Source organism: Ovis aries, chromosome 15 (assembly GCF_016772045.2).
Source record: "Ovis aries strain OAR_USU_Benz2616 breed Rambouillet chromosome 15, ARS-UI_Ramb_v3.0, whole genome shotgun sequence".
Classification (NCBI taxonomy): Eukaryota; Metazoa; Chordata; class Mammalia; order Artiodactyla; family Bovidae; genus Ovis; species Ovis aries.
Window position 1 is genome coordinate 31,422,889 of NC_056068.1, and position 27,148 is coordinate 31,450,036.

Below are 27,148 nucleotides of genomic sequence, written 5' to 3' on the forward strand. Positions count from 1 at the left end.
AAGGTTTATCTTGCTGATGTTTTGTTGAGAATGTTTGTATCTACATTCATGAGGATTATTTTTATGTATCTGTAATTTTCTTTTTCTTAATGTCTTTGTCTTTGTTTAATACTAGAATTTTAGGATAGTGCTGGCCTCATAAAATGAGTTTGTGAGTGTTCTTTCTTATTCCCTTTTCTGAAAGAGTTTGTGTAGAATATTATTTCTTTCTTAAGTATTTTGTAGAATTTGTCAGTGAAGCCATCTGTGCCTGATATTTACTGTAGATTTTAACTATGATTAAATTTATTTAATAGATATAGCTTGATTCAAGTTGTTCCTTCTTGAATGAGCTTTGATAGTTTGTGTCTTTGAAGGAATTCATTTTATCTTAGGTATTGAATTTATGAGCATAAAGTTGTTCATAATATTCATTTATTATAAACCTTTGATGTTTTAGAGTCTGTAGTGATGTCTCCTCATTTAATCCTGATATTAGTATCTTCTTTTCTTGATCAGTCTGGCTAGAAGCTTATCAAATTCACTAACCTTAAGGAACAGCTTTGGGTTTTATGGGTTTTATGTTGGTTTTCTGCTTTCTATTTCACTTATATAAGTTATGACCAACCTAGATAGCATATTCAAAAGCAGAGACATTACTTTGCCAAATAAGGTCCGTCTAAATGGAGTAGCCATCATGGTCAGCAAAAGAGTCTGAAATGCAGTACTTGGATGCAATCTCAAAAACAACAGAATGATCTCTGTTCGTTTCCAAGGCAAACCATTCAATATCACAGTAATCCAAGTCTATGCCCCAACCAGTAATGCTGAAGAAACTGAAGTTGAACAGTTCTATGAAGACCTACAAGACCTTGTAGAACTAACACCCAAAAAAGATGTCCTTTTCATTATAGGGGACTGGAATGCAAAAGTAGGAAGTCAGGAAACACGTGGAGTAACAGGCAAATTTGGCCTTGGAATGCGGAATGAAGCAGGGCAAAGACTAATAGAGTTTTGCCAAGAAAATGCACTGGTCGTAGCAAACACCCTCTTCCAACAACACAAGAGAAGACTCTCCACATGGACATCACCAGATGGTCAACACCGAAATCAGATTGATTATATTCTTTGCAGCCAAAGATGGAGAAGCTCTATACAGTCAGCAAAAACAAGACCGGGAGCTGACTGTGGCTCAGATCATGAACTCCTTATTGCCAAATTCAGACTTAAATTGAATAAAGTAGGGAAAACCACTAGACCATTCCAGTATGACCTAAGTCAAATCCCTTATGATTATACAGTGGAAGTGAGAAATAGATTTAAGGGCCTAGATCCGATAGATAGAGTGCCTGATGAACTATGCAATGAGGTTCGTGACATTGTACAGGAGACAGGGATCAAGACCATCCCCATGGAAAAGAAATGCAAAAAAGTAAAATGGCTGTCTGGGGAGGACTTACAAATAGCTGTGAAAAGAAGAGAAGCGAAAAGCAAAGGAGAAAAGATAAAAGCATCTGAATGCAGAGTTCCAAAGAATAGCAAGAAGATATAAGAAAGCCTTCTTCAGTGATCAATGGAAAGAAATAGAGGAAAAGAACAGAATGGGAAAGACTAGAGATCTCTTCAAGAAAATTAGAGATACCAAGGGAACATTTCATGCAAAGATGGGCTCGATAAAGGACAGAAATGGTCTGGACCTAACAGAAGTAGAAGATATTAAGAAGAGGTGGCAAGAATACACAGAAGAACTGTACAAAAATGATCTTCATGACCCAGATAGTCACGATGGTGTGATAACTCATCTAGAGCCAGACATCCTGGAATGTGAAGTCAAGTGGGCTTTAGAAAGCATCACTACGAACAAAGCTAGTGAAGGTGATGGAATTCCAGTTGAGCTGTTTCAAATCCTGAAAGATGATGCTGTGAAAGTGCTGCAGTCAATATGGCAGCAAATTTGGAAAACTCAGCAGTGGCCTCAGGACTGGAAAAGGTCAGTTTTCATTCCAATCCCTAAGAAAGGCAATGCCAAAGAATGCTCAAATATCTGCACAATTGCACTCATCTCACATGCTAGTAAAGTAATGCTCAAAATTCTCCAAGCCAGGCCTCAACAATATGTGAACTGTGAACTTCCAGATGTTCAAGTCGGTTTTAGAAAAGGCAGAGGAACCAGAGATCAAATTGCCAACATCCGCTGCATCATGGAAAAAGCAAGAGAGTTCTTAAAAAACATCTATTTCTGCTTTATTGACTATGCCAAAGCCTTTGACTGTGTAGATCACAGTAAACAGGAAAATTCTGAGAGAGATGGGAATACCAGACCACCTGACCTGCCTCTTGAGAAATCTGTATGCAGGTAAGGAAGCAACAGTTAGAACTGGACATGGAACAACAGACTGGTTCCAAATAGGAAAAGGAGTATGTCAAGGCTATATATTGTCACCCTGCTTATTTAACTTATATACAGAGTACATCATGAGAAATGCTGGAATAGAAGAAACACAAGATGGAATCAAGATTGCCGGGAGAAATATCAATAACCTCAGATATGCAGATGACACTGCCCTTATGGCAGAAAGTGAAGAGGAACTAAAAGCCTCTTGATGAAAGTGAAGGAGGAGAGTGAAAAAGTTGGCTTAAAGCTCAACATTCAGAAAACGAAGATCATGGCATCCAGTCCCATCACTTCATGGGAAATAGATGGGGAAACAGTGGAAACAGTGTCAGACTTTATTTTTCTGGGCTCCAAAATCACTGCAGATGGTGACTGTAGCCTTGAAATTAAAAGACGCTTATTCCTTGGAAGAAAAGTTATGACCAACCTAGATAGTATATTCAAAAGCAGAGACATTACTCTGCCGACTGAGGTCTGTCTAGTCAAGGCTATGGTTTTTCCAGTGGTCATGTTTGGATGTGAGAGTTGGACTGTGAAGAAGGCTGAGCACCGAAGAATTGATGCTTTTGAACTGTGGTGTTGGAGAAGACTCTTGCGAGTCCCTTGGACTGCAAGGAGATCCAACCAGTCCATTCTAAAGGAGATCAACCCTGGGATTTCTTTGGAAGGAATGATGCTAAAGCTGAAACTCCAGTACTTTGGCCACCTCATGCGAAGAGTTGACTCATTGGAAAAGAGCCTGATGCTGGGAGGGATTGGGGGCAGGAGGAGAAGGGGACGACTGAGGATGAGATGGCTGGATGGCATCACTGACTCAATGGACGTGAGTCTGAGTGAACTCCGGGAGTTGGTGATGGACAGGGAGGCCTGTCCATCGTGCTGCGATTCATGGGGTTGCAGAGTTGGATATGACTGAGTGACTGAACTGAACTGATTTTCCTCTCATATCTTTATTAGTTTCTTCCTTCTTGGTTTGAGTTTAGTTTGCTCATCTTTTTCTAGTTTCTTAAGGTGGAAGCTTAGATTATTTATTTGAGACCTCTTTTCTTTGTAAACATTTAATTCTATAAATTTCTCTTTAAACAACTGCTTTAGCTACATTCTATAATTTTTGATATATTGTTTTTTTATTGAATTTAGAAAATTTTCTAATTTTTCTTGTGACTTTCTGACCCATGAGTTATTTACATATGTGTGTTGTGTATTTTCCAAATTCTTGGACATTTTGCAGTTATATTTCTGTTAATGATTTATAATTTTATTATAGTCAGATAACATATCTTGTATTATTTCAACTATTTTAAACCTAATAAAGGTATATTTTGAGCCTAGAATATGGTCTGTTTTGGACAAAGTTCCATATGCACTAGGAAAAAATGTGTTTTCTGATGTTGCTAGAAAATGTGTATTAAAAATGTCAGGTCAGATTTGTAGTACTGGCCAAGTCTTTATATTGCTCACCATTTTCTGTATTCTTATTCTGTTAATTACTGAGAAACAGAGAAAGGAGTGCTAAAGTCTCTAACTGTAACTATGGATTTGTCCATTTCAGCTTCCAGTTCTACCAGTTTTTGCTTCATTATCTTGAAGCTCTCTTGTTAGATATATACATGTTGAGGATCGCTACTTATATATATATATATATATATATATATAGATAATTATTTTTATATATCTTTTGAGCTATATATATCCCTCCCTTTCTAATGGTTTTTGCAGTTGTCTCTAACCAGCTCCCTAGACTCTTGATCTAGAACCAGCTCTCACAATGGATTTTGGAGACCCTATCCCACTAATTACTGAGTTAGTGTAAATCTAGTCACCTAGGCAGGAGGTGTGTGTGTATGTTCTTAGTCGCTCAGTCGTGTCCGTCTCTTTTTAACTCCATGGACTATAGCCCGCCAGGCTCCTCTGTCTGGAATTTTCCAAGCAAGAATACTGGAGTGGGTTGCCATTTCCTACTCGAGGGGCCTTCCTGACTCAGGGATCAAACCCACATCTCTTATGTCTCTTACATTGGAAGGCAGATTCTTTACCACTGTGCCACCTGGGAAACCCCAAGCAGTAGGTGATTTGATTCAGTTCCTTTTGGAAGAGTTATCTTCTTACTTCCTTTACCTAGGCCCATTGGTCAAAAGAGGTAGCCTGAGGAAGTGGACCTGCAGCAGTCTTTTGCCTCCTTATTTCATGTGCAACCTCACATTACCCTAACTCTGCTGATACTTCAGGCAGTGATCCTGGCTTGAGTTCCTGTACCTCCTGTGGGGTACTTTTCACCACCTTTGCTTGACAGGAACTTAACTCCTGACTGCTACTACCTGCTCTGAACTTGGAGTCCAGTGGTCCTATAGTTTCAGTTGTGTGCTTTGTATTTCTGTTCAGTTTCTGGTCCATGGAGATGTCTCTTATTTTTGAGACTGGGCCATGTGTTCTTGAATTCAACCCTTTCACATTTTACCCATTTTATTCTGCTTTTGGAGCAGAAATATGTTAAAATGTGAATTTATGGAGCCATTTTGTTCAGGGTTTTAATCATATTGATAAGTGTATATCAAATAATTACTTATCTGCTATATAGTATTCTATTATATGACTAGATGTCTGTCCATTTACTAGGCAATGTTGACAGTACTTGAATTTAAGAAATAGTGAATTGAAACAAAATTCTAAGTCTTTATGGAAAACTATATGAAAAATACTAAGTTCAGTTCCAGACACTTTGCTCTGTGTGAATGATGAGAATAAGTAATTCTGGATGTAGGTGAAATACAGAAGCTTGAGGAGGACAAGTGGGTAGCATCTGTGGCTTCATTTAAGTGAAAGAATGAGCTCCATGATGGAACATCATAGACTGAAAAGGGATGAGAATCTGGGAGTGAATTTTGAGTACTACTCAAGTATAGATGATAAAAGGAAAACCTGTAAAAAGAGACTGTAAAAGGAGAAGAGAATTTCTAGAACAGTATTCATTATTGCAGCAAACCATCAAGATGGTGATAACTGAGAAAGAATGATGGTCTGAGAACAAGACCCAAATTCTACTTTCTACCTTTCATTCTTGCATAGCAAACTGGCCCTCAATTCAATTGCTTATCTGTAAAGTATGTAGTAGATGATCTCTGTGATCTTTTCTGCTTCTGAAATGTGATGTTTTATGTGTTTTAAAAGATGTTGGTGACTTTGAGGAAACTGTTTAAGTAGAGTGCAAAATCCCAGCTGTAGACTGCTATGGCAGCTGCCTTGATATGCCATGATATGCAGGCATGTGTGTGTGCTCAGTCGTGTCTGACTCTGTGCGACCCCACGGACTGTAGCCTGCCAGGCTCCTCTGTCCATGGCATTTTTCTAGCAAGAATACCAGAGTGGGTTGCCATTTCTTCTTCCATGCCATGGTATGATACCATGTCAAAAAAAAGAGAAAGCATACCATACAAGAGAGATTAAATGACAGCAATCAGATGTTTGAAATGGATTTTGAATCCTTTGTAATACCTTGGGAAACAAAGTAAACTGTGTGAATAGTTTTCTTCCAGTTACGTTTAATGATTTTGTTCAAGAGAAGCATAAGGGATTTTTCATGTTTTGTTTGTTGCATTCCTTAAAGAGAGAGATGTCTGTGTTAGGGATTTCAGTTCAGTTCAGTCATTCAGTCAAGTCCGACTCTTTGTGACCCCATGGACTGCAGCACGCCAGGCTTCCCTGTCCATCACCAACTCCTGGAGCTTGCTCAAACTCATGTCCATCGAGTCGGTGATACCATCCGACCATCTCATCCTTTGTTGTCCCCTTCTCCTCCTGCCTTCCATCTTTCCTAGCATCAGGGTCTCTTCTAAGGAGTCAGTTCTTCGCATCAGATAGCCAAAATATTGGAGTTTCAGCATCAGTCTGTCCAGTGAATATTCAGGACTGATTTCCTTTAGGATGGACTGGTTTGATCTCCTTACAGTCCAAGGGATTTATTTTGAAGTGAAAGTGAAAGTCACTCAGTCGTGTCCAACTCTTTGCAACCCCATGGACTATACAGTCTATGGAATTCTCTAGGCTAGAATACTGGAGTGCATAGGCTTTCCCTTCTCCAGGAGATCTTCCCAACCCAGGGATCAAACCCAGATCTCCTGCATTGCAGGTGGATTTTTTACCAGCTGAGCCACAAGGAAGACCTTATTTTGAAGTAAAACAGCTTTGTTTAGAATAAATACTCTAGTTGATTCAATATGAGTTTGCTTTTGAGACTCAATAGAGTAGGAGAATTGTTAGCTTAACACTGCTGTATAGGCCCCTGTGAGCACACCTCCAGACAGTTTTAAGGGAGAGATGGAACACTTCTGGGATACCCATAATGCCATTGTGGTAATGCACTTACATTTTATGTAAGACTCATCGTTTTTCTCTAGGATGCTCCTTGAGATTGTGAGCTGCTGCTTTTATGGATTTGGAGACATGAGGTCCAAATGTGGGAGCTTTCTGCCAGCTTAAAACCTTTGCTTCTAGGCCTCCTTTAGTCTTCCGTGTTCCTAAAAATTATATAAAATATTATGTTCATATTGCTTAGGATGGTTTATAAGACTGCAAGGTAACCTTTGTCTCTGTTCGTCTTTGGGAATTAGGTTTTTTCATAAATTCACCCTCACTAAGATTTATGGTGGAAACCTACAGTCCTTTTCAAGTAGTGTGTCAGGTCTTATTCTAGCTTCGTAGACCAGTGACTGGATTGTAACTGAGGAAATGCTCCTAGCTATCTTAGTAAGAGTGAAAATAGGCAGTAAGGGGAAAGGGACACACCTCTCCCCGCCTGACCATCATGCTACTGAAATACGCTCATGTGTCTGTCCCATTAGGCTGGTATGCCGTGGACCAGCAGCCTCGTGTATGAAGGCTGGTTTATGTGCGCTGGGAGTGCAGTGCCCACCCCAGCTCCACGAAGCGTGACTTCATTCTCCAGTCCCCCCTTTGTTAGTGCCACCCACAACCCACTTTACAAGTAACTAATTTCTAACTCCTCACCATTCAAAGACTCTTAAAGTTGAAAGAAGCTTTTCTCTCTGTGGGTGTTTTTATTTAATAAGGAGGAGGAAAAAAGCACAATGCCAGTTTGTCTGTGGGTAGTGTTCTTCACAAGGTTGTGGCTAGCATTTGGTTTCCATTTATCATTTTCAGTTACCCATGTGGTCATGCTGGCCTTTATGCTGTGTGTAGTAGATTTTGTTTCTCTTGTGATTGGTCATTTTCTGTTGGAAGGTCATGGGGGAATGGTATTCAGAACTACTGAACACAAACACAGTATATATTACATTTTAGCATTTGCTTATTACAGTATATCCTTGTCAGTAGTATCTTCCAAGGTAGGCTGATAGCATTTTGCCCACTTCAGAAGTAAGGCTTACAAATATTAAATACTTTTTAATAGCCAGATAGCAGTACTGATTGGTAGACTATAAATTGAGATCATTCATTTTGAAGACTACTTAATCATCAGAAATCATACAGCTTTGAAAAGAGAAAAGCCATTTACCTCTTATGGCTATAGCTTTGGGGCTGATGATGCTAAGAAAAGCTCAGATAATACAGAATATGCAGGTATAGTTTAGACATTGTTTAGATGAACTTTTGAATAATGAATAAAATACTAAGCTGGTGGACTAAGAAATTGGTTTCTAAAATTTACTGGGCATTTTGTAAAATCATGATTTTTTCTATCTACTGATTTGCCTTGCTTAACAATAATCCAAAACAAAGATATTTGGGGATAAACATATTATCTTGAAATCATGATTTTCACTTATGTAACTTTTAGGGGTACATATTCTATGTATGTAGTGAGTTATCATGAATCACAACTTTAATATTTTTTCTTTATTTTTATAGCATAAAGAGTCAGTATTTGTTATAGTCTATATCCAGGCTTTCATCCATTTACAAAACTCTGCTGACGTTACCTCAAAATCAATAAATAAAAAGTGGGAAATAGGTGTAGGATGTGGTTATATTGATGACACAAAATAAGTTTGAAAAGTTACATGGGAATGAAATAATGAAGGCACTTTTACAATCAAAGTATTAGTTTTCTATTGCTGCTATAACTAAATGCTATAAACTTAGCGGCTTAAAACAATGTCTGCTTATTATGTTAACGGTTAAGTGTGAGCACAGGATGGCTTAACTGGGTTCTCTGCTTAGGGTCTCACAAGGCCAAAATCAAGGAGTCAGTCAACAGGGTTGTGTCCCTTATTGGAGGTTCTGGAGAAGCGTCTCCTTTCAGGCTTGTTCAGGATGGCCGCTTAATTCTGTCTCTTCTCAAGCTTTCCATGTGCCTCTCTTCATCTTCAAGCCAGCAGTCTCATATCAGGTCCTTCTCATGCTTGGAATCTCCCTCACTTCCTCTTCTATTGTTAGCTGGAGAAGTCTCTCTGCTTTTAGGGGCTCATATGATTAGATTAGGCCCCACCCAGTTAATGGGCTTCCCAGGTGGCACTAGTAGTAAAGAATCCGCCTGCCAATGCATGAGACATAAGAGACGTGGGTTCAGTCCCTGGGTTGGGAAGATTCCCCTGGAGGAAGGCATGGCAACCCACTCCAGTATTCTTGCCTGGGGAATCCCTTGGACAGAGGAGCGTGGTGGACTATGGTCCATAAGGTTGCGAAGAGTCAGACACGACTGAAGCGACCGAGCATGCACATAAGCATCCAGTTAATCTCCCTATTTTAGGATCAGCTATGCCACATAGCATGATATAATCTTGAGAATAACACCAGGGAATGGAGGTGACTGGGGATAGACAAAAGTCTGCCCATCTTAATCATATTGAAGACTTAAGACTTTATTCTCTGCATTGTATGTGATTCTAAGAGAAGAATGTTGTGGTCAACTTTGTGTTTTATAACAATGACTTTGGCTATAATATAGACAAGAGTAATTGGGGAGCCACTCTAAGGTCCTGGGAAACCATTGAAAGGACTATCATTTGAGATTCAGGTAAGAGGAGCCACATGAGCTATTGTAAGAAGAACGGGATTTGATACAAGGAATAAGATGTTATAGAATCTGAAGAAGGGCTGCCTCCCTAGGATTATCTCTAGAGGGGTACTGCAGAACTAGGCTACCAAGGGCACTGCTTCCTCCACTGGCACCAGATAAGGGGAGACTCAGGAAGCTGCTGTCCCTGGGGTAGATCACACTCCCTTAGCTGTGACCTGGAGACCAGCAAGCTGCTGCCAGAGAGTTGACTGCAGGAACACACTATGTGAACCACCATCTGATCATTAGGAAGCCTCTAACCAAGCTGTTCCCACCCACGTCTGCTAGAGCCACTCTCTCTCTCCCTGGGCTGTTGAATGAGATTGATGAAAGTTAAATCTCACCTGAAAAGAAGGGTGGTAAATGTAGTTTTCATCTTTGCAGTATAGAAATGCATTCTAGGATGAGGTTGGAACAAATACTGAGGAGACTCATCCAGCTTATGCATCCAAAGAAAGCTGTGGCAATCTGTGTTATTAATGATAGTGTCTTGAATTTACAAGACAAGTGGGCAAAGAGATGCAGATAGACTCCTGAAATATTTAGGAATAGAATTAGTATGACACAGCAGTTGATGAGTGGGAGAAGTGGAGAAGAGAGATAGGAAGGAATCCGGACAACTGTTCGGTTTCTGGCTGGGATGATTAGATAGTTTCTGGTGCCATTTACTGAGATAAGAAAGACTAGAAGAGAAGAAGGTTGGGGAGCAACAATGAATTATCTTTGGACCTGTCGAGTTTGAGAAAACTATAAGACCTTAGAGTGTCCTAATTTATAGGTCATTTAATTTGTAGGTAGACTTGACCAGTTGTAACAAATTGGCTAATTTCTGCACATGGGCCATAATTTTGTGTACAAATATGTTTATGCTTGAGATAAATTCAGTTGACTATAATGTCAAGTATAAATAAGTATAGAATTATATAGCTATAATATTAAGTTTTAGTTTTATATTTAAATAGATTCAGGGCTTACCGCTAGTTCTTTAATCTCATTGTTGACTAGTGTTTTTCTTTTTCAGAAAGACTCGAGGGTGCTATATTCCCTAAGTTTGCTTGTTAAGCTTATTTCTGGGGAGAAAAAAAAAAACAACTTGGTGAGGTATAATATTCCTGGGTCATGCTTTCTAATTTATTTATTTGGTAGGAAATGTGTTATTTTGCTCAGTCTCTTTCACTGGTGCTGAAATCTCGCTTTTCATCCCATTCTGCTGCTTATCCTTTATCTTTGAGCTCCCATTTTATGATATTAATGCACTTATTAATTTCTGCACCTTAGAGTATCTGTGGGGCATTTTCATTTCATTGAGATGTTTTCTTTGAGATCGAGTTCTCCTCTGCCTTTTATTTATGTGTTTCTCTCTTTTATTCCTTGTGCTGTGTGGTATGTGCTTAGTTGCCTCTTTGTCTTATCTTCTTGCTTATGCTTAAAAGTGAGTCCCTCTCTCTGGACCATGTCTTTACTGAAACATGGTCTAAGTAGACTCCTGACCCCTCACCACTGTTTCTTTTTTCCCTCCTGGACAGAGTCTGAGAGTCTGGGGTGTTACAATTCTATCTACTTTCCTGTAGTCTGAAGGGAAAACATCTGTAGAACTGGGTTCAGCTTTTATTTGACCCCTGGGTTCTGCTATCTTTCCCAAGATTTTGTTAAATTATCATAACCTAGTTTTACTTACTTGAAGTTGTAATACGCTAGGAGACTGGGTAACAGAAAGATACCCTTGGACTTTGAGTCATTTTGCCTTTTTAACTAGGAGCCTTGGAAAACTTCAAGTCCTGGTGGTTTTGTGTTTTGTTTCTGTGGACGGTTTTGTTTTGTTTTGTTTCTCCTTGCTGAGATCCTGACATACTGGCAGTGGGGAATAGCACCTTCTGACCCCTGAGGGATGTCCTTAGTCTTCCTCCTAGCTGCATCCATTCTCCTTCAGCCATTTGCTCTAGATTTAAAAGTGCTGGTCAGTGCACTAAAGGTACTGACCTTGGTAAGGATTTTGTTTCCTTACCTTCTTTCTCCATAATGTCTTCTAGGGGTTGAATTAGGATCCCTGCTTATTAACAAAACCACATCGCACAAAGCTTTTGGTTCCTTTTAAAAGGCTATTTCAATGAGACTGTTCCCTCTTTTTCTGTATGAGTTGCTGCTGGTAATATTTTACCCTTAAAAAATATTATTTGGGGTCCAAGACCTGGGAGAAATTTCTGTAATGTGTTTCACCATAACACCATCTTTTCAGAGAAGTCCTTCCTAAGTAGATTTCAGTCATATATTTTTTAAAGGGTATGTATCGTTTAATAATACAAGTCCTAGACAGCAGGAATGGAGTCTTAATACTTCTTTGTGTATGGACTTAGAATTTACAAGTTCTTCAGTTCAGTTCAGTCACTCAGTCGTATCCAACTCTTTGCGACCCCATGAATCACAGCATGCCAGGCCTCCCTGTCCATCACCAACTCCCGGAGTTCACTCACACTCATGTCCATAGAGTCGGTGATGCCATCCAGCCATCTCATCCTCTGTCATCCCCTTCTCCTCCTGCTCCCAGTCCCTCCCAGCATCAGGGTCTTTTCCAATGAGTCAGCTCTTCACATGAGGTGGCCAAGTTCTTACTCATCTGTTATTTTGTATGAGCCTCACAACTGTCATATAAGGTAGGAAGAACAGACTTATTATCCCAGTTTTACTAGTGAGGAATCTGAGATACGAAAGGATTGAATGAGTTGGTAAGTCACACAACAAATTACAAGTCAAGACTCTGACATCAGCTCTTCTGACTCCAAGGCCGGTGCTATTTCACCTGGTCCCCCGCTTCATGGCAATGACTGCCTCCATCCCTAACCAGAGGTCTCACTGCAGCTTCAGTGTTCTACCAGCCTAGTTACAACACTGATTTAACTGAGTTAAAGCCAAAGTAGGGTGGAGAAGGTTGGGGAGTAGCAAGCTTATGACCACTGTGTTCTGATCCAGAATTAACCTCAGTATATCTTGGTTATAATAAAGCTAATATCAGATCTTTTTCAGCACTTTCCCCCTCTCTGGTTTGTAGAAAACTGCTCAGCTTCCGCAGGGAGATCAAACCTACATTCTCCAAAGCTAGCAGACGAGAGATTTTCCACATGGGAAACTTGTCCTCTTAGGCCCTGGTCCCACCTGCATAATTCACTTTTCTCCTAGTATCTTTGCCTTGATCAGGGAACTTGTATCCCTCAGTTCAGTTCAGTTCAGTTCAGTCGCTCAGTCGTGTCCGACTCTTTGCGACCCCATGAATCACAGCACGCCAGGCCTCTCTGTCCATCACCATCTCCAGGAGTTCACTCAGACTCAACGTCCATTGAGTCCGTGATGCCATCCAGCCATCTCATCCTCAGTCGTCCCCTTCTCCTCCTGCCCCCAATCCCTCCCAGCATCAGGCTCTTTTCCAATGAGTCAACTTTTCGCATGAGGTGGCCAAAGTACTGGAGTTTCAGCTTTAGCATCATTCCTTCCAAAGAAATCCCAGGGTTGATCTCCTTCAGAATGGACTGGTTGGATCTCCTTGCAGTCCAAGGGACTCTCAAGAGTCTTCTCCAACACCACAGTTCGAAAGCATCAATTCTTCGGTGCTCAGCCTTCTTCACAGTCCAACTCTCACATCCATACATGACCACTGGAAGAACCATAGCCTTGACTAGTCGGACCTTATTTACCACTTTTTTACAGGAATATATTCTTGATTCTTCCACAAACTCCTTATATTACAGTCAACTAGGCTAGGCAGGACCATTCAAACAAAGCATCACTGAAAAATCAGTGTTAATAGCTAATATACAACTATTTTTTACAACAGTGTTTTTGTTTGTAAGTTATGGCTTCTCTAGGGTCAGAAACTGCTGGTCTATGTCCATCTTTCTAGCTATTACCAAAAAACATGGGCTTAGATATCTACACACCTTGATGATGATGCCCAAGCAAGTGGGTTCTACACAGTGACTGGATTTCTGTCTGTAACCTTTGTAGTGTCTACCTTTTTAGGTTCTCCTCTCCTCTCTAAGCGTATTCTTCCATAATTATTAGCAGCAGGATGATAGCCATCTTTAGAAGAAACCCCCTCTCTGCAAGGATGGGGTTTTACTGAAATTTCAAGGAGACAACCATATCAGATCACAGATTCCACATAGTCACAGTAGATAGGTAGGCAGGTAAGCAGATATAATATTAGACTAGGATATTAGAAAGATGTTGAGAATAACAGTAGTTTACCTGCAGTTCTGAAGAAGTCAGTAGTTCTTGTGCTGGTGGCTTAGGCTATCACTGTTTTGCTTTTTTTTTCCCTTCTAGGTATCATGAACTCATCACAAAATATGGGAAGTTGGAGCCTTTGGCAGAAGTGGACCTGAGACCCCAAAGCAGTGCGAAAGTAGAAGTCCACTTTAACGACCAGGTGGAAGAGATGAGCATTCGTCTGGACCAAACAGTTGCAGAACTAAAGAAACAATTAAAAACTCTAGTTCAGTTACCCACGAGCAGCATGCTTCTCTACTATTTTGACCATGAAGCACCCTTTGGCCCAGAGGAAATGAAGTACAGCTCTCGAGCCTTGCATTCTTTTGGCATTAGGGATGGAGACAAAATTTTTGTGGAATCCAAGACAAAATAACCTCTGCCAGCCTTGTGAGAACACACATATTAGGCCTTGCAGGGCATTTGTTCCATGAGGTTTTCTTCAGGAGGGAGAAGGTTGTTTTGTTTAGTTTTGTTTTGTTTAGGTTTTGGGGGGTTTTGTATATTTCCCTCTAAAATGGGTTACGGGGCTGCTTTTGGTACTTTCTACCACTGATTCCTTCGGCTCTGCCACCAGAATTGGCCACATCCCCAGTCCCTGTGCCCACCCTCATGAGAGATGCCTGGGCAGTGCTGACATCTAGCTGTGCTCACGGGGATCTGTCTGCCGCTTGGTCATCATGACCACTTAGGTACACTTGTGATGCTGGTGTGAGCAGTGCGTCCCCCCAGGAGGGCATCTTGCGCTTAAATCAGGAGATAAGGAGTCTTTCCAGGAAGGGCCAGCATGTCTCTCTCAGTTCCTCCACTTTCCCCTCCTTCTCTCCTTTTCTTCTTGTGTTCAGTTTTTCCTTTTGACTTGTGTCTGCACATTTGCCCAATAGTTTTATTCTGTCCATACCTAACTTCTCATTTCTCAACCTGGGTAAGTTTTTTCCTTCATTTCTCCATTTTGAAATAATTTCACATGTTTCAAGCGTTTCTCAACCTGATTCTGATCTCAGGTACTCAGTTGGAACCTTTAGTTCTGTTAGGGTCTGAAAGAAGAGTCTGTGAGGGGACACCGGCTGCTGGAAGCGCAGGCACGAGCAGTCAGCTCTGTGTGTGTGACTTTCCCAGTCTTAATGTTCCTCCCCTAGTAGATCACCCGTTACTGGCATGAAATAGGTCAAATCCCAGAGTGCTTTGCTTTTTGCTTTTTGAATGTATTTTTTTCATATCTATCTTTTTCATTACTTTATTGGGAATGGAGGCCTGACTTTATGAAGAATTCAATAGTGCAGTGGATATACATGCCAGGAGAGCTAAGAGTTACCTAATAAACTCTTGGTAGTATGTGTGAGGGAGTCAACGTAGAGGGGATATGGGAGAAAGTGTATCGTGACTTCCCTGCCTGGCATCATTTGAAGTCTTTGCTCTCGCACCTTGCATTAGAAGAAGTGGGAAATTTTCATCAACGGGATCTTTGATTCCCAGTTCTTCCCTGGGATTTTGTGATGTCATAATTAAACAATTCCTTTTATGTTTCAACTTAGTTGCCCCTACAGGAGAACAGCTCTGACTAATCTCTGAGTAAAGTATAAGTGTCAAAACTTCAGATTTGCCTCCAAGTTATGTTTTTTGCACAATCATATTTAAAGCACTTCTCTTTAAAAGGTAGTCCTTACCTGCTCTGACCTCTTTTGGCTTGTTCTTCTGTTCTCTTGTTAATCAGTGTGGTCTCTTTCTTTGATATATGTTTTTCCGGATCCACCACGTTTACCGATGGGAGACTTGAAAAGGACTTAGTGCCACTGGGGCAGAAAGTGTGCACATGAAGTATTTTTCAAAGAATGTAATTGTTATCTGATTGCATTTGACCTTTTGACCTTTGTTACATGATTCCATCGCTTCTACAAACTCTTGGAGTCTCACGAAATGTTTAGATGACTCTTGTAAAACCCTTCTCAGATACAAAGTTGTGTTTATTATTGCTACTTTTTCAGTCATCCTAGGCCACAATAGCAGGTGTTTATTCTCTTTAATGCACTTCAGGTTCAGTATCTGTAAAGCCTTTGACCCAGGCTTGCTGGGTCAAATCTACATTCACCGTAATGTTGAAGGTGGAAACCAAAGGGTTTAGGAAGATGAATGAGGCCAGCTCTCCTGCTGCTGCAAACTTTATCTTTCAAAATCATAAAAATGAACAATGGAGATCCAGGTGGGGTATAGACAAGAATAATTATTTTGCAATCACATTTTCCTGACAGATTTTTGGAGGTGGGAAAAAGTGTGGCAACAGTGTCATGACGATTAAAACTGTGGGTGCTTTGTGTACGTGCGTGTGAGTGCGAATGAGTATGAGAGAGGAGCTGTAATGAGCCCATCGCTTTTGTCAGCCTGGGAAACAGATGGGCTCTTATTTTTTAAGGTTGTATGACCCACGACTGTCTCACAGCAAAAAGCAGAGCGAACACCTGTGTTACGCTTTAATCATCAGTGAAATAGTAACAATTAATAAGATATTTTATATATGACAAAGTTTTATGAAAATGCTTTTTTACTATTAGAGACTTGTTCCTTCTGCTGTTACAGAACACAGTGCCCATCAGCTGCAGGCGTAATTCTCCAATTACACAGTTGCATGTCAAGGGAACTTCTCATTTAACTCAATGGCCGTGGGTATTTGGGGGACATAGTAATTGATGGTTCTAATAATTGCTAAATGATTTTTGATTGAGACAAGATCTAATGCAATTATCACTCTTTTAGAGTTACAGAACAGAAGTAAATGAGAAAAGCTGTTTGAGCATGCATACATGTAGACTTATTTGGGTAGCCGAGTAAAGATGCTGCTCTTGAAATAAAATTGGTGCTGTGTAGACACTTGTAACCAAAATTATTTTTATAACAGGCCAAAAAGAAGGAGAAGAGAGACCATGGATTTCTGAGTCAACAAGTTATGCATAATTGATTGTAGCTTATCTGTGTTTTAATGTTAACTTCATCCAGATTCAGCGAGAGCATATCATTGACATTTATGAAGCAAAGTTCTGTCATAGCCAGTATTACAGATAATGTTGCTACAGACACAGTGTATAGAACATACCTTTTCTAAAATAGAAATTCTTTTCAGTTATGAAAAAGGTAATAAAAGAAAACCAAGTCAAAACTGAGGCATCCTTTTCATGTGGGCATGGAGCTGCTGAAACCACAGTGGAAATACATTTTTGAATTTGAATTGTTGAAATATCCCACATTGCGTTAAAAAAAAAAGTCCAGAGTCATGTATCTTTTTTTCTTATTGAAAGTTTCTCTTGTTTCTGTAACCTATTGCCACAGTGACTGTAAATACCTAAGAAAGCAGATATTATGTAACCCTTGTTCCTTTAAGACCTTTTGGTGAAAATAAGCCCCAAACAGAGCTGTATGTAACAGAGCCAAATGTTATGATGCTATGTTTTAAAAGTTTGTTTCCTTAAAAAGAAAGGAAAGTTCAGTTCTAACCAAATGTTTCAGCTATGTTGCTAAATCAGCAGTGTTATGAACAGGGACGACTTGTTACACCAGTAACTCGTCACCATTTGAGGCAGCAGGTGACAGCTTTTAGGAGCCCATGTGTTGAGGGTGGCTTGCTCCATGCGAGGTGCTAGGCTCCAGGGCAAATAAAACAGAATACAGAATAATAGTTTGTTCTAAGCAATGTCATTTCCATTGATGAATTTGACTTTTCCCCTCATTTCATGTTGGATTGCAAATGCAAACCAACTGCTTCCAAGAACACCCAGAAGCTCTCTGTGTTACCAGGTGTGTTGTGAACACTCTATTTTTCATAGGTGCTTCCTTCGAATATGTATCCACTGTAGTGATGGAGAGGGACTGGACTCTCTCAGGCTCTTTACTTGCCAGTTGTCTCCTGCAGTTAATGGAAATATATATATTTTATTTTAGAATATAATTTAAACATGAAGGTCTATTCTTTGCACTTTTTATTAATATATATATAGAGAGATAATCTTTAAAAAAAATTAAAAATCCAAGTCCACTTTCTCTTTGTGTTCTGATTTTTTTTTCCCTGGAGTTGTGTCATCAAAGTACGTTTATTTTTATATATCAAAAAGTCGATGATAGTGCGCTGGTTGAGTCCTTTGGGGAACTGGGCCTAAGTTGGTAAGAATCTGATCAGCTTAAGAAATTTAGTCAGTCTGTTGTCAAAATTAGAGATTAAAGTTGCAAAACAAAGAATTCATAGGAAATATTACTTTTTTGTCAGCAAAGTTTTATACTTCTAACATGCTCTTTTAAAAATAAAAACCCCCCAAAAATAATAAATAAAAATAAAAACCCATCTTTGAGATATTTGGCATCCCCCTTTTTGAATAAGAATCTCATTTAGATGAATTAAGCTTTTGTGACAGTGTTCCAAAGGACACTTCTTTCCTTTGAAAATAATTTTGTATAAGAATTAGAGTTTGGGCCCTGAACTATATCTGCTTATCAATAATTTCTCAGTGATCTGTTATGAATGAACCTTGTACCAAGAATTGAAGTCCAAGTACTATGTATACTTTGTTACTGTATTTAGAAGACAGTATCTATTAAATTTTTTCTCAGTTGTTCAGAAATGCAGAAGTATCATGACCTGTTTAAGATTATTTCTACCTCTTATTTCTACCTCAAATTTCAAAAAATTGTAGTTTTAACCTCTGAGCTAAGTTCTATTTAACTAGTATTTATTATGAGCTTCTCTGAGTTCTTCCACGGGAGATATATGTCAAGACGCCCATTACCCCACTGGACTGAACAGCACTGTAACTTCTAACAGTTGTTAGAATGCATGTAACACAAGAAGGTTAACCTTTGAAGTCCTGTTTGTCTTTCCAACTCTTCTCTGGAAAAGAAGTTATCTGTGTTCTCCAACTTAGAATTTCAGGATTCAAATTTAGCCAGATAACCTTTAAAAACATAGGTCATGATAAATATTAACATAATTTCATCTAATGTTAAGTTTTTAATGTAACTTGAGATTTAGGAATTGAGTTAATACATGAAGGGGATAACATACCATATTATATCTCCTTAAAATATAATGAACTTCTGTATCCTTCAAAAATTTGAGAATAACCCTAAAAATGTTTAGGGTTTTTTTTTTTTAATTGATCTATTGAAGTATTCAAATACATGTATTTGCCTAGACCTATGAGTATAATATACGTGAACATCTTATGCTCTTCTTCAATGTAGTTTAGGCCCCTGAGCAGTTTGCATTCTATTTTAAGGCGCATATATCAAGAGAGGAATAACAAACTCATAATCCAAGAGGCTGCTGCTGCTGCTAAGTCGCTTCAGTCATGTCCAACTCTTTGCAACCCCACGGACTGCAGCCTACCAGGCTCCTCCATCCGTGGGATTTTCCAGGCAAGAGTACTGGAGTGGGTTGCCATTGCCTTCTCCAAATCCAAGAGGAAGATGAGACAAAAATAGAGAGAGTACTTGGTTATGTTAATCAGTGCCAGGGATCCAGGCTTATAATTTTCATCCTCATATTTCTTCTCAACACTAACAATGAGCACTTCTTATCAACCAGGGCCCAACCTAGGTGCTCTACCTGTATTAAAGCCTTTTGGTGTTGATGACATCCCTATGGTTCAGCACTATTATTTATCTCCATCTTCTTAATCATGAGGCACAGAGAGGCTGAGTAACTTGCCGAAAGTTGCACCGTTGGACACTAGAGCCAGGATTCAAACCCCAGAGATTGGGCGGCAGTTGACAGCTGTACTACAGTACTTGCCACTGAAGTTCTCCTTCGTAACCCTACACACACACACACCGTTATTGTTAATCTTGATGTTTCACTAACACACTAAAATGAGATAGCCCTCAATATTCATTTACTAAATTGAGTTGCTCTATATAAAAAATCACTGATGTGGCTGGTGGCTCTAAATCCAGATTGGAACCTGTCCTCACGCCCCTTGCAGAATTGTGACACTGTGATTGGCATGTTCCTGTTGGCCTCTTTTGCTCTTCTGGGAGGAGCCACAGTGAACGCTCGTCATGGGTGCTATTGACAAGGATAAATGAACCCACAATATGATGCTGGACACTGATAATTTGCTTTTCAAGCTGAGGACATTCTAGAGCCTTAAAACTGCTTCAGTGAACAGCCCAAGGTGAAACAAGTCACTCAGTTTTGACTTTGACTCTTATTAAGGAGACATCCGTGTTCAAAGGAACTTAAACTTGATGTTTATGGGTGTGGGGGGAAGGGGAGAAACAGTAATCTGATGGAGTTTATATCAGATGTTTTGTTACGGTAAAGGAAGAGGCTGTCCCTGCTATTGTTCCTCTCTAAAATTAAAGACAAAGCCTTGTGAGGAATATAAATATTTATTACAAAGTAGAGGAGGCAGTTTATTATGATCTGTGAGATCTAAATATGCCCCAAAATTGCAACACAATTTCAGTTTACCGAGTCTTTCACAGACTCTTCATCCTTGAATGCTTCTTAAGTCACTATAAGTAACACAACTAAGGTGTTAAATAAATAAGAATGAGAATCAGAGGAGGCAAACATTAAAGAACATAGGCTAAAGAGGAAAAAAATTTTTCTGAACTACCTGATACATTTGAGAGCAGATGTAAGCTTTATTCCACTATTAGAGAATACAACTAGGACATTATGAATAGCTTTGCTTGTGTTAAAATTTTGTTTGGTGTATATTTCAATGTTTACGAAAGTACCTCTGTTAAAAGTCATTTATATTTCATCTTTAAATAGAAAACATTCACGATTCAAAAGTCAAACAATACAAAGAAAGCATACATTGGAAAATGCCACTCTAACCCCGTTCTCCATCTTTTATTAGTTTCTTGTGTGTCTTTGCAGAGTTAACACAAATAATGTCAAATGAGAATGTATATTCTATTGATTCCTTTTTATCCCGCAAAGTTAGCATACACCATCATGCACCTTGTTTTTTTTTTTCACTTAAAATCTACCTAGAAATCTCTCTGTAACACCATATACAAAATGATCTTGTGCTTTGTTTATAGTATATCATCAACCCACTCCAGTCTTCTTCCCTGAAAAATCCCATGAACAGAGGAGCCTGGTGGGCTACAGTCCATGGAGTCGCAAAGAGTCGGAAAGGACAGAGTGACTGAGCATAGAACGCATATAGTATTCTATTTTAGATGTGATTTATAATTTATTTGACCACACCTTATTTTTACAATTTTTGAGTGTGCCATGTAGCATGTGGGACCTCAGTTCCCCAACCAGAGATCGAACCCTCACCCTTTGCTTTGGAAGCACTAAGTCTTAACTAACTACTGGACCGCTAAGGAAGTCCCTGATCAATACCTTATTGATAGACATTTCAGTCTTTCTTTACTCTCCCAATCTCCCTCCCTCCCTCTCTCTCTTTTCTACTTTTTTCAGTTTGCTGCAGTAAAAAGGATACATTCTTTTACATGTTCGAAATAAAACTGTAGAATACATTCCCAGAAGTGGGATTGCTAAATCAAAGGTCAGAAAGTGAAAAAGTGAAAGTCGCTCAGTCTATCCAACTCTTTGCGACCCCGTGGACTGTAGAGCCCATGGAATTCTCCAGGCCAGGATACTGGAGTGGGTTGCCATTTCCTTCTCCAGGAGATCTTCCCGACCCAGGGATCAAACCCAGGTCTCTTGCATTGCAGTCAGACTCTTTAACGACTGAGCTATGAGGGAAACCCCCAGAGTACTTTTGGTGGATGTCGCCAAATTGTTCTCCACTGGAGTTACATAAAAGAACATTTTTTTTTCTTCTGATTTTATTACTTGTCACATCCTGCAAAGTCAAAGATTTTACTGATCTTGGGCTTGATAGTAATTCCTGGTTAGGGCAATCAAGATGGGATTCTTCCCAATTAGGCATGCAGATCTAGCCACTTGAATTCAACACACAAAGGATTTGCATGAGCCATACAAATTGTCTGTCTTAGGAGCTATCTTTCCTTGGAATCTGCAATTGTTAAATCACTGGTGAGTGAGATTTCACTTCTACTGGAGATGGTATATGTACTATTCATCCTTAACAATGTGCCAGCGTTTGTTTCAGCCTAGTGCCCTTGAAAAGTGATAGACAAATAGCCTTAAAACCCTCCGTTTATTGTCTGCAGTAAGCTTTAATCAGAACTGTTTCTTTCCAACCAGTGAAATTCTAAGAACTACTTGGTGAATAGGGAATACAAAGTGTCTTCCCCCAATCCCTTTTCAACTTTATTGCTAATGTGCTAGCAAGGATGTTAGAATAAGACTGACTGGTTGTGGGGTTTTTTTTTTTGGTTATGTTGGTCTACTTAGAATTAGATATTACAAACCCCTTGCCTAGAGATAAATTCTAGAGTTATTTTCAGAAAATATCTGAGTCCTTGTTTAAGTTTCAGAGCTGAACATCTTTTATTATTGAGATCTTAGATCTAGAAAGTCTTGCTAGTTAGCTAATAAACATTAATGTCATTCCATGTGATCTTCCAAGAGTCAGTGCCTTTTTTCTCATAATTAAGAGTTCAGTGTCTAGACTAAGATCAGCACAAAAAGAAAAATGTTATTGTTTAGTCACTAAATGGTGTCCGACTGTTTTGCAACCCCATAGACTGTAGCCTGCCAGGCTCCTCTGTCCATGGGATTGCCCAGGCAAGAATACTGGAGTGAGTTGCATTTACTTCTCCCGGGGATCTTCCTGACCCAGAGATCAAATACAAGTCTCCTGCTTGGCAGATGGATTATTTACTGCTGAGCCACCAGGGAAAACTTCCCACCAAAAAAAGAAAATTACTTGGAGGTAAATAATATTAATTCTTTAAAAAGACAGGTTCTAGAGCATCTGTGCTACAATTTAAACTCCTAATGCTTCCAGCTTACTGTTACAAAATGATTACCATGATACTACTAAATATGAAAAATTTTAGAAATATGACATCAGGTTTTTAAACGTTATGCTCTTAAGATGGAAAAACTAACAGACTGCATGAGAACCAATTTTATGAAAGTTAACCCAGGTGTATAAGAACAAAGATTCCAAGACAGTAAGGGAAACAAACTTCGAGGTGCAGCGCTCTTGAGAACTTTCCATTGTGAACATCTCTACTATCTAGGAGGTCATCACGAGCATAATTGCTCATGAATCAGCTCCTCCGTTTCAAGGACTCTGCTGTAACTAACCACTATTTTCAGGGAGAACGTTAAGCAGAACATTAGATGAAGAGACTTCCCTGCTGGTCCAGTGGTTAAGACTCTGCCTTGTAATGCGGGGGATGCAGGTTCAATCCCTGGTCAGGGAACTAAGATTCCCACACGCCAAGGAGCAACTAAGCCCACGTGCCACAACTAAGACCCGACCCAGCTGAATAAACGAATAACCTTAGACATAATCACTTTGTCAAGCTAGATCTAGGAGGCTGAACATTAACCCATTGATGGATAAGTAGTAGAAACAAATGCACTGCAGAAATATGTGGAATCTCCATGGCATATGGAGACTGCAGAATGATCAGTTGCAGAGGGCTGGTAGATTTATCCAAGGCATCAGTGTCACAGACTCAGCTGTCTGGGAAGCAGATGCTAAGGTGCAGGGAGGAGTGCAGAAGACTTCTTGGGGAATTACACCCGTGAAGGAAAAGTGGGAAAGAAGGATGCAGCAGCAGAGGGCATCACACTGTGCCGTGGACCTGACACGGTCTCCAAGCCCAATACGATGCTCTGGAGCAAAGAGTGCCTATGAGTCTCACTCAGGTCCTTTATACCAAAGCTTTTCTCAGTCATGGATGGAGGAACACCAGAACATAACCTGAGCTTGAGCACGGATGCAGACCCCAGAGGAGCCAGCCATTGGAAGCTGCCAGCTAACCATACTCTGTGGCTTCAGAGCATCCTTTTCTGTAAGGTGGATCTGAGTGGCGCACATCTGTACAGACCGCGGTCCACCCCATGCCGTGCGTAGATGCAGTTCTCCTTCCATGGTCAGGGCCAGCTCTCCCAGGGCTCTGGTGGACTTCTCTTCCTGAGGGGAACCTCGGAGAGGGGAGATCAGAGGAGTGAACTCTGGCCCCTGCGGTGGGTTTCCGGCCCATGACCGGAACCCATCATCTCCCTCTTCCACCATCCATTCTATCCCCTCTGCGGGTCTCAGTGGTTTCCCTTGTGGTTTCTCCCAAACTCTAATTCCTGAGGAGTCTGAATCCCTGGTACCCATATGCTGCTCAGGCTTAGGTTGCTGTGCTTGTCCATCACAGTCACAAGCAGCTGAGGGAGTATCCAGAGCTGCCATAAGGTATCACCTGAGTTCCGCACACCTTACCCCTTGGACCTGTCATTCAACAGCAGCCCCACCTCCTCCTGCTCATCAGAGTCAGGGATTCCTGATGGGATGATGGCTCATCTCTCCTGCTAGTGTCTGTCACAGGGAACCCGGAGGACCCAGACGGCATCGCAGCCACGGCTTGCAGTTCAGCAGGACTCTTGTCCTGTCTTCCGGTGAGAGTATGCCCTCTTGGGAACCAGGATGTCAAGCTCTGCGCAACCTAGAGATGAGGCGTTGGGAGCCAAGAATCCTTGGGAGTGGTCACAAGTGGGGCTACTCCTGTTTCCGTACCTTGGTACCTGGACCCGTGGGTCCTCCTCTTGGGGCGCTGCTCCAACCTGTGGCTCCTGCTATAATTTGGGGTGCACACTGTCACATCCCTTTTCTCATAAAGTAGGTTCTCTAGTCAGATGCTATTTTACCTGGAATTCTATGCCTGTGGACGTCCAACACGTTCATTCTTCTGAGACTTTTAATTCCTTCTTCTGCCATCTGTCCCGGTAATTTGGGCATTTCAACCTCTGTGTGTGTGTGTGTATACATATGTGTACATGTGTGTACATATGTGTACATATGTGTATATATGTGTAATATATAGATGGATGGATAGATGTATATGAATTCTTGTTTCTCAGTCATGTCCGACTCTTTGGGATCCCATGGACACTAGACCACCAGGCTCCTCTGTCCATGGAATTTTCCAGGCAAAAATACTGGAGTGGGAAGCCATTCCCTTCTACAGAGGATGTTCCTGACCCTAGGATTGAGCCTGGGTCTCTCATACTGCAGGCAGATTCTTTACCATCTGAGCCACCAGGGAAGCCCAGTTATTTATATATAAAATCCTAATACATAAAATTGTGTACACAAGTACAGGGTTTTCCCAATTAGACCCTGATTTCAGCATAATAGAGCTGCCTCAGTTGAAGACTTGATATTGTCTGTCACCTCACCTAGGTTCTCTCGAGCAAAAATTGCCCATTAGAGGAGTCCTGCTTTGGGTGCAAAGTGACGAGGCCATCGCCCTACCACATGGCCCAGTCACTGGCAGGGTGTCCCGTGGCCCCAGCAGTGAGGCTGAGGCTGAAGGAGCTCACAGCTCGAGGCTTGCAGCCTGCCACACTTCTCACTGCACCATTTCAAACTAGCTCAAATCTATTTCTTGCACAAAAGGTGTAAGAAACTTAAGAAAACGAAACAAAAACAGTCAGCATATAGGGCTGACTCTGTTTTTAGGAAATTAGATGTTTTGTTTTGTGTTTCGTTTGAACTGTCTTTCCTCCTGCCGAAAAAGCAGCATCCATCTATGCCTTCTTTGTAAAAAACAAAGTGTCTTGGGTTACTGGCTCCAAGCCACGCCCACACCACCTTAGGTCTAAATCTTGTCGAATCTTGGCTCACTTCACCCCTTCAACAAAATAAGTCCCCCTGCCGACAGGCATAAAAAGAGATTTTTGTCATTTTTTTCCCCTTCTGTGACCACTGAGTGTACACTTAAAATACACACTCACTGACTGGCTCTCCAGCCCAACCAGTGATATATCAGCCCTGTCTGCTCTCAGGCACCTGACTTGCTCACACCCAGAGCCAGCCATTCTGAGCCATGCATACTGCCATCTTCTGTATCTGGTTAAACCCAGGAGCGGTCCTGCCTCAAGAAGGACGAAGCATTTAATATGGATCAAAAGGCTAAACACAAATGCCCCTGAGTGCACGAAGAGAGAAGACCAAAACAGTTATGCCACTAGGAGTTGCTAAAGTAGAACCAGCTATTTTGCTTCATGACATTTAGATTGACTACAGGACTAACACCTTAATAAAGACTGGGCAAGGAAAATGCTTTTCAAGGTGAGTCTTGGATTTGAGTTAATTTTACTGGGAAGAGACACCCCCAAAGTCAGGCTTTCTATTCTATAAATATGTGCCTTTTGGAGAAAGATAGATAGATATTTGACACATCTGAAAGTAATTATATATGGAGAGTAGGGTAAAAACCCTACTGAATTACCACAGGATATTGGAAAAAATATATATTGACTAATTTAGACTGAAAAATCAGTTCCCCAAACCTCTTGTCCATTTTAGGACAATGTACTGAAAACTGGAGTTATGTCTTTTGACACAGTTGGCATTTAAATGTCTGGTCAGAGATAAATTTGGAGCAATTTTAAATTCCTATTAATTTACAGAGAGTTTTTCCCTGCTACATTCAAATGATTTCCTTTTTTAAAAAATAAGTCTCACTTTAATAATTTTGGATAATAAACTTCGTTTCTGCCTTAGCCAATGTTTCTCATTCTGCATCGACAGAACTGGAAACAGTTTTAGCCTTGTTCATGATGTTTAAATACCTAGAACAAAATTTCATCAGGAGGGGTTCTATCTTCCCCACACCCTCCGAGGACCCTCACTAGGCATCTCTGGAGGTTTTCAGAGCCTTTGATTTTTCCTTTGTGAAAGATCATGCCTCACGCTGCTTACCTATTCCCTGGCCTAATCCTCTGCCCTGGGGTGAATCAAAGTAGCAGAAATAAAACCTAGAAAATTTTGAGAGCATTTCTTTAAATACTTCATGCATACCTGTGAAAATACAGAGTAGAGTCTATCAGTGGCAATTGTTCAAAACCAGAGAGACAAAAAAAGCCTTTAGTAGCAAACCAGCTTCTTTTAAATGTTGGAGGCAGCAGCTTTGTTTGTAGTTTTAAAATCATGCTGGTGGATGCTAATTCTGTAACATTATACAGTTCTCTTTTTTTGGGTACAAAGGTAGAAGGGGGGGTTTCTTTTGTGTTTTCAGCGCAAAGTGATTCTGATCAGAAAGGACCAAGGTTTCAGCTCCAAGTAACTGACATTTCCATCTGAATCTACTTTTTTTTTTTAAGGGGTGGGAGTGGGGAGGGGGGCAGAAAAAGGTCTAGTTTTTCAGGAAAAGAACCTCTCTACGCAATCCTGAAACTGATCTTTAGATTTACTTTTCCTTAATCAATAGGAAAAAAAACTTGATTGCAACTCAACACTTAACCTGACTCTAGCAGAGGACTAACTGAATTTTTGGTTTTAAGAGAAGGGGATTCAGACATCATTTCAGGAATCAGAAATAATTGGCAGCAAGTGGGGGAGAACTGACATAAATTCTTATTTTACCTAATTTTTTCCGGGTTTACCAAGATT

The 27,148-nt window shown here is 40.3% G+C and overlaps 1 protein-coding gene across 11 annotated transcripts in view; it reads left to right on the top strand.

The window, feature by feature from the left end:
• Positions 1-17,678, top strand: part of TBCEL (tubulin folding cofactor E like) — a 71,193-nt gene extending 53,515 nt beyond the window's left edge. For all 11 annotated transcript variants that reach the window (XM_060399324.1, XM_060399326.1, XM_060399327.1 and 8 more), the window contains one exon: positions 13,707-17,678. In XM_060399324.1, coding sequence (XP_060255307.1) covers positions 13,707-14,025 — 319 coding nt within the window. In that variant the 3' untranslated portion in view covers positions 14,026-17,678. The remainder of the gene's footprint in view (positions 1-13,706) is intronic.
• Positions 17,679-27,148: the final 9,470 nt, after the last annotated feature.